The following is a 14,916-nucleotide window of genomic DNA, read 5'->3' as shown; positions in this document are numbered from 1 at the left end:
CTTTCCACTGGGATTCTCTGCCTCTAACCCTATTACAGGGCTGAGTCACTGGCTTACTGGTGCTCTTCCATGCCGTTCCTAGGAGGGGTGCGTCACTTGAGTGTGTTGAGTCACTGACGTGATCTTCCTGTCTGGGTTGGCGCCCCCCTTGGGTTGTGCCATGGCGGATATCTTCGTGGGCTATACTCGGCCTTGTCTCTGGATGGCAAGTTGGTGTTTGAAGATATCCCTCAAGTGATGTGGGGGCTGTGCTTTGGCAAAGTGGGTGGGGTTATATCCTGCCTGTTTGGCCCTGTCCAGGGGTATCGTCGGACGGGGCCACAGTATCTCCCGACCCCTCCTGTCTCACTCTGAGTATTTATGCTGCAATAGTTTATGTGTTGGAGGGCTACAGTCTGTTATATCTGGAATATTTATCCTGTTTTATCCAGTGTCCTGTGTGAATTTAAGTTCTCTCTCTCTCTCTCTCTCTCTTAGCCCTAGGACAATGCCTCAGGACTACCTGATGACTCCTTACTGTCCGCAGTCCACCTGGTCGTGCTGCTGCTCCAACTGTTCTGCCTGCGGCTATGGAACCCTGACCTGTTCACCGGACATGCTACCTGTCCCAGACCTGATGTTTTCAACTCTCTAGTGACAGCAGGAGCAGTAGAGATACTCTGAATGATCGTCTATGAAACGCAAACTGACATTTACTCCTGAGGTGCTGACCTGTTGCACCCTCGACAACCACTGTGATTATTATTAATTGACCCTGCTGGTCATCTACGAACATTTGAACATCTTGGCCATGTTCTGTTATAATCTCCACCCGTCACAGCCAGAAGAGGACTGGCCACCCCTCATAGCCTGGTTCCTCTATAGGTTTCTTCCTAGGTTCTGGCCTTTCTAGGGAGTTTTTCCTAGCCACCGCGCTTCTACACCTGCATTGCTTGCTGTTTGGGGTTTTAGGCTGGGTTTCTGTACAGAACTTTGTGACATCAGCTGATGTAAGAAGGGCTTTATAAATGAATTAGTTTGATATGAACTGAGGGGGATTTCACAGCATCTTATTAAGCTCACTCATCCACTAAAAAAGCTCATGACACAGAGGGAACGTGTTCGTCCTACAAGATCGCTTTGACCACACACACACACATCCGAAGCGGTGCAGCCAACGGGTTTCTCCACGCATCGCGCAGACAGAAACAAACATCTTTCTGGTAAGAAGAGGGGCGGGGGCGTATGCCTTATGACTAACGTGACATGGTGTGATGAAAGAATCATACAGGAACTCAAATCCTTCTGTTCACCTGATTTAGAATTCCTCACAATCAAATGTAGACCGCATTATCTACCAAGAGAATTCTCTTCGATTATAATCACAGCCGTATATATCCCCCCCCAAGCAGACACATTGATGGCTCTGAACGAACTTTATTTAACTCTTTGCAAACTGGAAACCATTCATCCGGAGGCTGCATTCATTGTAGCTGGGGATTTTAACAAGGCTAATCTGAAAACAAGACTCCCTAAATTTTATCAGCATATCGATTGCGCAACCAGGGGTGGAAAGACCTTGGATCATTGTTACTCTAACTTCCGCGACGCATATAAGGCCCTGCCCCGCCCCCCTTTCGGAAAAGCTGACCACGACTCCATTTTGTTGATCCCTGCCTACAGACAGAAACTAAAACAAGAGGCTCCCACGCTGAGGTCTGTCCAACGCTGGTCCGACCAAGCTGACTCCACACTCCAAGACTGCTTCCACCACGTGGACTGGGACATGTTTCGTATTGCGTCAGACAACAACATTGACGAATACGCTGATTCGGTGTGTGAGTTCATTAGAACGTGCGTTGAAGATGTTGTTCCCATAGCAACGATTAAAACATTCCCTAACCAGAAACCGTGGATTGATGGCAGCATTCGCGTGAAACTGAAAGCGCGAACCACTGCTTTTAATCAGGGCAAGGTGTCTGGTAACATGACCGAATACAAACAGTGCAGCTATTCCCTCCGCAAGGCTATCAAACAAGCTAAGCGTCAGTACAGAGACAAAGTAGAATCTCAATTCAACGGCTCAGACACAAGTAGCATGTGGCAGGGTCTACAGTCAATCACGGACTACAGGAAGAAATCCAGCCCAGTCACGGACCAGGATGTCCTGCTCCCAGGCAGACTAAATCACTTTTTTGCCCGCTTTGAGGACAATACAGTGCCACTGACACGGCCTGCAACGAAAACATGCGGTCTCTCCTTCACTGCAGCCAAGGTGAGTAAGACATTTAAACGTGTTAACCCTCGCAAGGCTGCAGGCCCAGACGGCATCCCCAGCCGCGCCCTCAGAGCATGCGCAGACCAGCTGGCCGGTGTGTTTACGGACATATTCAATCAATCCCTATACCAGTCTGCTGTTCCCACATGCTTCAAGAGGGCCACCATTGTTCCTGTTCCCAAGAAAGCTAAGGTAACTGAGCTAAACGACTACCGCCCCGTAGCACTCACTTCCGTCATCATGAAGTGCTTTGAGAGACTAGTCAAGGACCATATCACCTCCACCCTACCTGACACCCTAGACCCACTCCAATTTGCTTACCGCCCAAATAGGTCCACAGACAATGCAATCTCAACCACACTGCACACCGCCCTAACCCATCTGGACAAGAGGAATACCTATGTGAGAATGCTGTTCATTGACTACAGCTCGGCATTCAACACCATAGTACCCTCCAAGCTCGTCATCAAGCTCGAGACCCTGGGTCTCGACCCCGCCCTGTGCAACTGGGTACTGGACTTCCTGACGGGCCGCCCCCAGGTGGTGAGGGTAGGCAACAACATCTCCTCCCCGCTGATCCTCAACACTGGGGCCCCACAAGGGTGCGTTCTGAGCCCTCTCCTGTACTCCCTGTTCACCCACGACTGCGTGGCCACGCACGCCTCCAACTCAATCATCAAGTTTGCGGACGACACAACAGTGGTAGGCTTGATTACCAACAACGACGAGACGGCCTACAGGGAGGAGGTGAGGGCCCTCGGAGTGTGGTGTCAGGAAAATAACCTCACACTCAACGTCAACAAAACTAAGGAGATGATTGTGGACTTCAGGAAACAGCAGAGGGAACACCCCCCTATCCACATCGATGGAACAGTAGTGGAGAGGGTAGCAAGTTTTAAGTTCCTCGGCATACACATCACAGACAAACTGAATTGGTCCACTCACACAGACAGCATTGTGAAGAAGGCGCAGCAGCAGCAGGCTGAAGAAATTTGGCTTGTCACCAAAAGCACTCACAAACTTCTACAGATGCACAATCGAGAGCATCCTGGCGGGCTGTATCACCGCCTGGTACGGCAACTGCTCCGCCCTCAACCGTAAGGCTCTCCAGAGGGTGGTGAGGTCTGCACAACGCATCACCGGGGGCAAACTACCTGCCCTCCAGGACACCTACACCACCCGATGTCACAGGAAGGCCATAAAGATCATCAAGGACATCAACCACCCGAGCCACTGCCTGTTCACCCCGCTATCATCCAGAAGGCGAGGTCAGTACAGGTGCATCAAAGCTGGGACCGAGAGACTGAAAAACAGCTTCTATCTCAAGGCCATCAGACTGTTAAACAGCCACCACTAACATTGAGTGGCTGCTGCCAACACACTGACACTGACTCAACTCCAGCCACTTTAATAATGGGAATTGATGGGAAATTATGTAAATATATCACTAGCCACTTTAAACAATGCTACCTTATATAATGTTACTTACCCTACATTATTCATCTCATATGCATACGTATATACTGTACTCTATATCATCGACTGTATCCTTATGTAATACATGTATCACTAGCCACTTTAACTATGCCACTTTGTTTACATACTCATCTCACATGTATATACTGTACTCGATACCATCTACTGTATCTTGCCTATGCTGCTCTGTACCATCACTCATTCATATATCCTTATGTACATATTCTTTATCCCCTTACACTGTTTACAAGACAGTAGTTTTGGAATTGTTAGTTAGATTACTTGTTGGTTATTACTGCATTGTCGGAACTAGAAGCACAAGCATTTCGCTACACTCGCATTAACATCTGCTAACCATGTGTATGTGACAAATAAATTTGATTTGATTTGATTTGACACACACACACACACACAGGGCTAAAGAGACCTTAGAGCTCTCCACCAGGTAAGACACTTTTTTGTGGAAGTCTCCCCAATACCCCTCTCCTCTTCAAGTCCCTGTGGACTCAAAGACACTGCCTTGTGATATCAATGGAGAGGGTCAGCACTTCAGGAGATGTGTAATCGATGGTGATTTCTTGGCGTCTCTTCCTCTCCTCTTCTTCCCTTGCTGTCCTTCCTTTTGGCAGCTGCTTTCTCTCCCAACTCTCCACCTGTCTCCTTTCCATCTAAATAAATCTTCCCTGTGGCACTGATGGCAAAAGTCAAGCACACCCACTAGACTATACAAACCATATACACCAGGGTTCGTCAACTAGGTTTGGCCCTGGGCCAATTTCTTTCTGTGCTAATAGTCGGCGGGCCAGAACCATATTAGCACAATTTATTGTCCTACACTACAAATTGAGCAACATTTTAAACACATCTGATTAGTACATAATATGTTCAGTGACAACAACAATCATTTTGATCTGATTACGCTCGTACAATTATTTTTGTCTACTTCTCTGTGCGTTGATTGGTGGGGGAAAACATTAGTTCAGAACAATTAGCTTGATAGCCAGAGAAAATGTCCCTCTCAAAAAGTATCAAAAGAGCAGAGAGATGTGCGCTCATCTTACCATCTTTTCCCAATGACAAGCCAGTGTGTCTTATTTGCAATGAAAATGTCGCCGTTTGCAAAGAATTCAATCTCAGACATAATTATAATTCTGAATCTGGAACTTTGAAGCATGGACCTTCCAAAGTGGCCTTCCTGTCCCAGACAGAGGCCCGACGCAGAAACATCGAAACATCAACTGTAAGCAACGCACACAGCTTTTTTTTGCCTGACATTCTGTAAATGAAACAGGTTCAATCTGCAGTGAAAAGGAAGAGGGAAAACAGTCGTGGACACGGTGGGAAAACTGGAGGCCTTTACTAGGATGATGTAAAATATATCACTAGCCACTTTAAACAATGCTACCTAATATAATGTTTACATACCCTACATTACTCATCTCATATGTATACGTATATACTGTACTCTATATCATCTACTGCATCTTTATGTAATACATGTATCACTAGCCACTTTAAACAATGCTACCTAATATAATGTTTACATACCCTACATTATTCATCTCATATGCATACGTATATACTGTACTCTATATCATCGACTGCATCTTTATGTAATACATGTATCACTAGCCACTTTAAACAATGCTACCTAATATAATGTTTACATACCCTACATTATTCATCTCATATGCATACGTATATACTGTACTCTATATCATCTACTGCATCTTTATGTAATACATGTATCACTAGCCACTTTAACTATGCCACTTTGTTTACATACTCATCTCATATGTATATACTGTACTCAATACCAAGTACTGTATCCTGCCTATGCCGCTCTGTACCATCACTCATTCATATATCTTTATGTACATATTCTTTATCCCCTTACACTTGTGTCTATAAGGTAGTAGTTTTGGAATTGTTAGCTAGATTACTTGTTGGTTATTACTGCATTGTCGGAACTAGAAGCACAAGCATTTCGCTACACTCACATTAACATCTGCTAACCATGTGTATGTGACAAATAAAATGTGATTTGATTTAGGAAGCTTGAGTCGTTCGATTTCGACTTGTCATCTAGAAAGCAACGGCATTTCAGCACACTGAAGAAACAACAGGCAGGGACCAGGCCACAGCAGGGAAGGGACCAGGCCACAGCATTGTAACAGAGGTGATGGAAGATTTCAACAAGCAGCTGAGGGACTTCTCCACTAGATTTGAAGATTACAGCATGCCCAAGGATATCATTGCGTTGCGTTCATGCTCTTCTCACAGTCCGGCCAGGTGGAGAATTCTCCTCCCTTGCTAAGAAAAAGATACCCTCGCTGGATGAGGCCGCAATTCAAACTGAGCTGATTGAATTCCAGACATCGAGACAAATCAGGGATGCGCTCTGGAGAGCCGAGTCCTTGTGTGCATTTTGGTGGCATGCTTATCCCTCTCTCTGGTCTCCCTACCACCCTCTAGGTTGCTGAGGCTCTGTTTCAGCAGGTCTTCCAGCACTATGGCCTTCTGGAGGATATTGTCTCTGACCGTGGTCCCCAATTCATGTCACATGTCTGGAGAGCCTTGATGGAGAAGCTGGGGGTCACGGTCAACCTCACACCCAGGTACTGACCTCAGTCCAACAGGCAGGTGGAGAGGACGTGAGGCTCCAACGCTGATGCCGTCCCCCACGACACCCTTCCGCCTCCCCTGGACATCGAGGGTAGTCACGTCACATCCACTCCGACTAGACCCCTCTCCAGCGATCAACATTGCCGGTCTGCTAACCCCCGGTCCTGGCAACCCATTCTTATGCACATCTGGCTACCTTCATTACGCACACCTGGACTTCATCACCACCCTGATTACTTCCCCTTTACATAGCACTCGGTTGTTATCACCCACCAGGTAGTATTGTTTGTGTTTCCATGTCAGACGTTTCTCTTGTTTTGTATCGTTCCATGTTCGTTGTTATTGAACTCACTAACTGCACCTGCTTCCTGACTCCCTGCATCTACATTACAGTTGAAATGAATTACTCGACTGGTGTAGTTTTTCTCCATCTGTTGCTGTGTGCCACTTACATCAGACGTTAGCTATATTTTCAGCACCAGGCGCTGTTCACCTTCTATTGATTGTGCTGAGGTTGCAGCTTTACGTTTCAGCACCACAAAATGGTCCGCTGCCCGCTTTATTAGTTGACTGTCTCCTGCATTCTCTCTCTTCATGAATGAAATTAAAATGGAACGTTTGCATTATTGAGGTGGGGTAACTCCCTTCTTGGGATATTGCATTTAGGACTTTTTGGTTCGAGATTTATTAATTTCTTTATTTTAATGAAAAAAATATTGATAATTAAATTGGGGGGTTTTTGGGGGGGCCAAACATTATTGTTGGCGGACCAGATATACACACTCACAGACATTACATTGACATGCCCACACAAAACCCACATACATTCCCATACACTACATACGCCCACACACACACACACACACACACACCCAGACTGAGAACACAAACACACATACACATTACACACATGCACACACACTTTTACACACATAATTTGCTGCTGCTGCTCTGTTCTTTATTCTACTCTTATTATTATGTATCCTTATGTCTAGTCACTTTACCCTGCCTTCAAGTACATATCTACCTCAAATACCTTGTACCTCTGCACAATGATCTGGTACTGGTACTCCCTGTACATATATATATAAAAAATGTCACCTATATTTAACTAGGCAAGTCAGTTAAGAACAAATTCTTATTTACAATGACGGCCTACACAGGCCAAACCCAGACGACGCTGGGCCAATTGTGCGCTGCCCTATGGGACTCCCAATCACGGCCGGATGTGATACAGTACATTCTACAGTACATTCTACAGTACCTTCTACAGTACATTCTACAGTACCTTCTACAGTACCTTCTACAGTACCGTCTACAGTACATTCTACAGTACATTCTACAGTACCGTCTACAGTACATTCTACAGTACATTCTACAGTACCTTCTACAGTACATTATACAGTACCTTCTACAGTACCTTCTACAGTACCTTCTACAGTACATTCTTGTGTATTTTATTTTATTCCTCTTGTGTTACTTTTTTATTTTTCAACTCTGCGTTGTTGGGAAGGGCTCATAAGCATTTCAAGGTAAAGTCCACACCAGTTGTATTCACTTGACAAATAAAATTAGATGTTGAAGTCAAAGACAAAACACGGAGCGTCATGAGAAACCGAGGACCTTTTAACTACAGGCTCTTTCTGCTGATCAGGCATTTCTCTCTCTCTACAGCACAAGCATACTGGGACATCATGTTCAGATAGAGCACTGCATGGTCAAGTAGGTGAAGAATGACAACCACAAACTACATTACATATAGTGCCTTAGGAAAGTATTCAGACCACTTGACTTTTTCCACATTTTGTTACGTTGCAGCCTTATTCTAAAATAGTTTCCCCACCCCTCATGAATCTACACACAATAACCCATAATGACAAAAACAGATTTTCAGAAATGTTTGCTAATTTGCTGACATATCACATTTACATAAGTGTTCAGACCCTTTACTCAGTACCTTGTTGAAGCACTTTTGGCAGCAATTACAGCCTCGAGTCTTCTTGGGTATGACGCTACAAACTTGGCACACCTGTATTTGGGGAGTTTCTCCCATTCTTCTCTGCAGATGGGTGGGGAGCGCTGCTGCACAGCTGTTTTTTTTTCGATCGGGTTCAAATCCGGGCTCTGGCTGTGCAACTCAAAGACATTCAGAGACTTGTCCCGAAGCCACTCCTGTGTTGTCTTGGCTGTGTGCTTAAGGTCATTGTCCTGTTGGAAAGTGAACCTCGCCCCAGTCTGAGGTCCTGAGCGCTCTGGAGCAGGTTTTCATCAAGGATTTCTTTGTACTTTCCTTCGTTCACCTTTGCCTCGATACTGACTAGTTTCCCAGTCCCTGGCGCTAAAACACCTTCCCACAGCATGATGCTTCACCGTAGGGTTGGTGCCAGGTTTCCTCCAGATGTGACACTTCACATTCAGGCCAAATAGTTCAATATTGGTTTCATCAGACCAAAGAATCTTGTTTCTCATGGTCTGAGAGTCTTTAGGTGCCTTTTGGCAAACTCCAAGCGGCGTGTAATGTGCCTTTCACTGAGTAGTAGTTTCCATCTGGCCACTCTTCCATAAAGGCCTGATTGGTGGAGGGATGCAGAGATGGTTGTCCTTCTGGAAGATTCTCCCATCTTCACAGAGGACCTTTGGAGTTCTGTCAGAGTGACCATCGGGTTCTTGGTCACCTCCTTGACCAAGGCCCTTCTCCCCCGATTGCTCAGTTTGACCGGACGGCCAGCTCTAGGAAAAGTCTTTGTGGTTCCAAACTTCTTCCATTTAAGAATGATAGAGGCCACTGTGTTTTTGGGGACCTTCAATGCTGCAGATTGTTTTTTATACCCTTCCCTAGATCTGTGCCTCGACACAATCCTGTCTCGGAGCTCTAAGGACAATTCCTTCAACCTCATGGCTTGGTTTTTCCTCAGACAGGCACTGTCAACTGTGGGACCTTATATAGACAGGTGTGTGCCTTTCCAAATCATGTCCAATTAACTGAATTTACCACAGGTGAACTCCAATCAAGTTGTAGAAACATCTCAAGGATGATAAATGGAAACAGGATGCACCTGAGCTCAATTTCGAGTCTCATAGCAAAGGGTCTGAATAGTTATGTAAATAAGGTATTTCTGATTTTAATTATAAAAACCTGTTTTCGCATTGTCATTATGTGGTATTGTGTGTAGATTGATGAGGAAAATGAAAAGAATGAACAGCATCAGCAAGCTGCAAGTAATGCCTTGGACCAGAGCTATGTACAGTCCCGCTCCCTCTCCTCAGGTCATGTTCTCTAACCCTGGCTTCTCGCCCTGCTGATGCCCTCACACTCAATAACACTGGGGCCACCGCGTGACATGGCTGCAATCCCAGCGTCCCTCTCTCGCTAGAGGCTGACATGACGCCACGCTGTCCCAGATGTGGACACAGATGGAGAGAGAGCAAATATGATCATACAAACAACATTTGACAATAACATTTTATTTTAAATATGATAATGTGCACACAGACACAGCCTCCAGCACACACACACACAAACACACAAGCATGGGAAGTAAGTAAGTAGTGCGTTCTCACACACATGTGCACGCACACATGCACACAGACAAGTACATACGCATGCACACACAAGTATAAGACTACCGATTTCAAAGACAGATCTCCGTGTGGAGGTGGGCCTTACCTTTCCTGATGCAGAGGCTCCTTGGTCCATGGACAAGCTGCAGGACACACAGGTAAACAGAACACATTATTGCACTGTACTCATGACTCATGACAGTTCACTCCAGACACACAGGTATCACTGCCAGCATTTTCTAATTTCCTGTCTCTCTGAGAATATGTGGACACACACAAACGCACGCACGCACACAAACACACACACGCATGCACACAAACAATCACACAAACACACACACACACAAGCACACACACACACTCTTGTTTAACTAACCTTGTGAGGACACACAATTCTTGTCCCATTCAAAATCCTATTTTCCCTAACCCTAAACCTAACCCTAACTCTAACCCTTACCCTAACCTTAACCCTAACACCTAAACCTAACCCTAGCTCCTAACCTCTACCCTAAAACTAGCCCTAGCTATGTGCGCTTCGAGGCAAACAACACTGAAGTATGCATGAGAACACCAGCTGTTCCCGGACGACTGTGTGATCACGCTCTCCATAGCCAATGTGAGTAAGAACTTTAAACAGGTCAACATTCACAAGGTTGCAGGGCCAGACGGATTACCAGGACCTGTACTCCGAGCATGCGCTGACCAACTGGCAAGTGTCTTGACTGACATTTTCAGTCCCTGACCGAGTCAGTAATACCATGTTTCAAGCAGACCAACATAGTCCCTGTGCCCAAGAACACCAAGGTAACCTGCCTAAATTACTACCGACCCGTAGCTCTCACGTCTGTAGTCATAAAGTTCTTTGAAAGGCTGGTCATGGCTCACATCAACACCATTATCCCAGAAACCCTAGACCCACTCCAATTTGCATACCGCCCCAACAGATCAACAGATGTTGCAATCTCTATTGCACTCCTCACTGCCCTTTCCCACCTGGACAAAAGGAACACCTATGACAGAATGCTATTCATTGACTACAGCTCATAGTGCCCTCAAAGCTCATCACTAAGCTAAAGACCCTAGGACTAAACACCTCCCTCTGCAACTGGATCCTGGACTTCCTGACGGGTCGCCCCAGGTGGTAAGGGTAGGTAACAACACATCTGCACGTTGATCCTCAACACAGGGGCCCCTCAAGGGTGCATGCTCAGTCCTCTCCTGTACTCCCTGTTGACCCATGACTGCATGGCCAATCACGACTCCAACACCATCATTAAGTTTGCTGACGACACACCAGTGGTAGCCCTGATCACCGACAACAATGAGACAGCCAATAGGGAGGAGGTCAGAGACCTGGCAGTGTGGTGATCAATACAAACAAGATGATTGTGGACTACAGAAGAAGGAGGGCAGAGCACACCCCCATTCTCATTGACAGGGCTGTATTGGAGCAGGTTGAAAGCTTCAAGTTCCTTGGTGTCCACATCACCGACGAACTGTCATGGTCCAAGCACACCAAGACAGTTGTGAAGAGGGCATGACAACGCCTATTGCCCCTCAGGAGACTAAAAAATTTGGCATCGGTCCTCAGATCCTCAAGATTTTCTACAGCTGTACCATCGGGAGCATCCTGACTGGTTGCATCACCGCCTGGTATATGCTCTGCCTCCGACCGCAAGGCGCTACAGAGGGTAGTGTGTACGGCCCAGAACATCACGGGGCCAAGCTTCCTGCCGTCCAAGACCTCTATACCAGGCGGTGTCAGAGGAAGATCCTAAACATTTCCTAAGACTCCAGACACCCCAGTCATAGACTGTTCTCTCTACTACCGCATGGCAAGCGGTACCGGAGTGCCAAGTCTAGGTCCAAAATGCTTCTTAACAGCTTCTACCCCCAAGCCATAAGACTCCTGAACAGCTAATCAAATGGCTACCCAGACTATTTGTACTGACCCCCCCCCCCACCCACCCAGTTTTACACTGCTGCTACTCTCTCTTTATTATCTATTCATTGTTACTTTATCTCCAGCTACATGTACATATTACGTCAATTACCTCTAATTTCTTATTTTTTGTATTTTTATTTATTTATTGTTTACTTCAGTTTATTTAGTAAATACTTTCTAAACACTTATTTTTTCACTCATTTCACTGTAAGGTACTCCTGTACTCCTGTTGTATTCGACGCATGTGACAAATTTGATTTGATTTGTTTAACTCCTAACCCGTACCCTAAACTGAATTCTAACCCTAACACTAATTCAAAACTTAACCCTATAGAAATAGCATTTGAGCTTGTAGGGGCTAACAAAATGTCCCCAGTTAGTCAAATGTTTATTTATTATTGTGGGCTCTTCTGGTCTTCTAGTTAAACATGTCCAGCTACCGTGCAGATGTATTCCTCTGAGTGGTGTGCGACCAGTGCTCCAAAGCTTTCTTAATCATGAGAGATGCATTACAGCAAATGACACTGAGTTGGAGCAGAGCAGAGCACCCCCCCCCCCCCCCCCCACACACAGACACACAGACACACAGACAGACAGTCATACAGACTTGTGCTTCATGTGTTTGGGATTAGCTGGGAACTGACATTTCCATATAATTGATGGGTTAAGTGGTGACATTTATGTTCCCTTTTTTTCTTCCTCTATTTCTCATGGAACTGCATCGTTCACGTCTGAGTGAAGTTTCTATCTTGTCCTTTTTTTACTGTCTCTCATTTCACTTTTTCCCAGAGTGACACTAAATAACCTGGCACACATAGACAATCATTTGAATGGAAATGTATGGAAGTCTTTCAACTGAATTTACGACACATACGTGCCTCATGACATGCACGCAGAATGGATCTACAGTACGGGCAGAATAGATAAACAGGTACTTGTGTCTTTCATCACAATGCGAAGAAGTCCAACGTCTTTGTCTTTGTGAAAGTGATTCTAGTTTATTGTAGCAATCAAGCAGCCGATAACATAATTTGTTTTTAGACCACGAGAAAATAAACCAACTCAAAGCATGACCGCTGGGGCCAGTAAAGGGACATACTGTAAAATCAAAGACGGAAAAATTGTGCGATGCCCTCTTGAAATGGCACATTAAATCCAGCGCTTGTGCCACCCGGAGATTCCAATTTAATTAGCGAATCCTAGTTTTAAATGTCCCCTCCCCCCCATCTCCCTCCACCACTCTCTCTCTATAGTGTGGCTTATCTTCAAAAATCAATTACCCCCTCTGCAATCCCCTCGTCTATATCACACATACCCAAACCTCCATCTCACCCTGTCATCCTGTCATATTTCACCCCTTTCCTTCACCCTATACCCACCATAGTCTCCCTATCTCTCTCCACCCCCCTCCTTCCCCATCTCTCTTACCCAGCCACGCTGCCACTGGCGGAGCTCTCTGCTATCTGGGAGCTAGTGATCCACTTGGTCTCCCCCACCACCGTCCTGGCGTGCGGCAGGCGCCCCACATCCTTCACCGTCATCATCAGGTGGCGCGACGACTTGAGCATGCGCACCGCCTCGTCATGTGGGATGCCCAGGAAGCTGCGCCCGTTCACCTCCAGGATCTGGTCACCCACCTGCGGGGCGGGGAGGGCATAGAGAGGAAGGGCTGGTGGGTGGAGTGGCATGGGCAGACACTAGGTTACAGTACACAGGTCAGAGGTGACACAGTGGGGTCAGAGCGGTAGAGTCCAGGTAGAGAACAGACGAGAGTGTTAGATAACAAACAGAGTGGGGGTTAGATTGGTAGATCAGTCAGTGCTGAACTTCACAGGGAGGTATAGTGCCTTGAGAAAGTATTCACATCACTTGACTTTTTCCACATTTTGTTGTGTTACAGCCTGAATTTAAAATGGATTATATTTAGATTTTGTGTCACTGGTCTATCTATATACAGTACCCCATAATGTCAAAGTGGAATTATGGTTTTATACATTTTTACAAGTTAATTAAAAATGAAAAGCTGTAATGTCTTGAGTTAATAAGTTTTCAACCTCTTTGCTTAGGCAAGACTAAATATGTTCAGTAGGAAAAACCTGCTTTAACAAGTCACAAAATAAGTTGCATGGACTCGCTCTGTGTGCAATAATAGTTTTTAACATGATTTTTTAACTACCTCATCTCTGTACCCCACCACATGCAATTATCTATAAGGTCCCTCAGTCGAGCAGTGGATTTCAAACACAGATTCAACCAAAAAGGCCAGAGAGGTTTCCCAATGCCAACAGTAGTGAGAGTACGTGGCGCAGACACGATGATGTCAAAGGCAGTGGATAGATCTAGGCCTTCCTATTTTTACAAGTTAATGAAAGATTTGGTAGATGGGTAAAAATAAAAAGCAGACACTGAATATCCCACTGAGCATGGTGACATTATTAATTACACTATGGATGGTGTATCAATACACCCAGTCACTACAAAGATACAAGTGTCCTTCCTAACTCAGGTGCTGGAGAGTAAGAAAACCACTCAGGGATTTCCCTATGAGGCCAAAAGTTACTTTTAAACAGTTAAGAGTTGAATGTTTGTTCTCATCCTCCTAGATCTATCCACTGCCTTTGACATCATGAACCATCAAATCCTCTCAGGGCATTTTAGGCTATGCACATTCTTGGAGTGCATCCTACCTGAGAGGCCGCTCCTACCAGGTGACGTGGAGTGGACCTGTGTCTGTGCTACGTACTCTCACTACTGTTGTCCCCCAGGGCTCGGTTCTAGGTCCTCTTCTCCAGGTCACTCGGCTCCTAACATGGTCTCTCCTATCATTGCTATGAGAATGACACTCAACTTATTTTCTCCTTCCCCCCTTCTGACACCCAGGTGGCGACACGCATCTCTGCGTGCCTGGCAGATATCTGAAATTGGATGTCGGCCCACCACCTCAAGCTCAACCTCGACAAGACGGAGCTGCTCTTCCTCCCGGGGAAGGTCTGCCCACTCAAAGACCTCTCCGTCACGGGTCTGAATATTATGTAAATGAGATTCTTTATTT

The 14,916-nt window shown here is 45.7% G+C and overlaps 1 protein-coding gene across 1 annotated transcript in view; it reads right to left on the bottom strand.

The window, feature by feature from the left end:
• LOC110509333 (whirlin-like) overlaps positions 1–14,916 on the bottom strand; it is a 153,771-nt gene that overhangs the window by 28,707 nt on the left and 110,148 nt on the right. The window contains exons 4-5 of the mRNA XM_036967240.1: positions 13,293–13,501; positions 10,026–10,062 (exon numbers count right to left, since the gene is read on the bottom strand). Of these exons, the coding sequence (XP_036823135.1) occupies positions 10,026–10,062; positions 13,293–13,501 (246 nt within the window). The remainder of the gene's footprint in view (positions 1–10,025; positions 10,063–13,292; positions 13,502–14,916) is intronic.

This window comes from Oncorhynchus mykiss, chromosome Y, assembly GCF_013265735.2.
Source record: "Oncorhynchus mykiss isolate Arlee chromosome Y, USDA_OmykA_1.1, whole genome shotgun sequence".
Lineage (NCBI taxonomy): Eukaryota > Metazoa > Chordata > Actinopteri > Salmoniformes > Salmonidae > Oncorhynchus > Oncorhynchus mykiss.
This window is presented reverse-complemented; position numbering and strand designations above follow the sequence as displayed.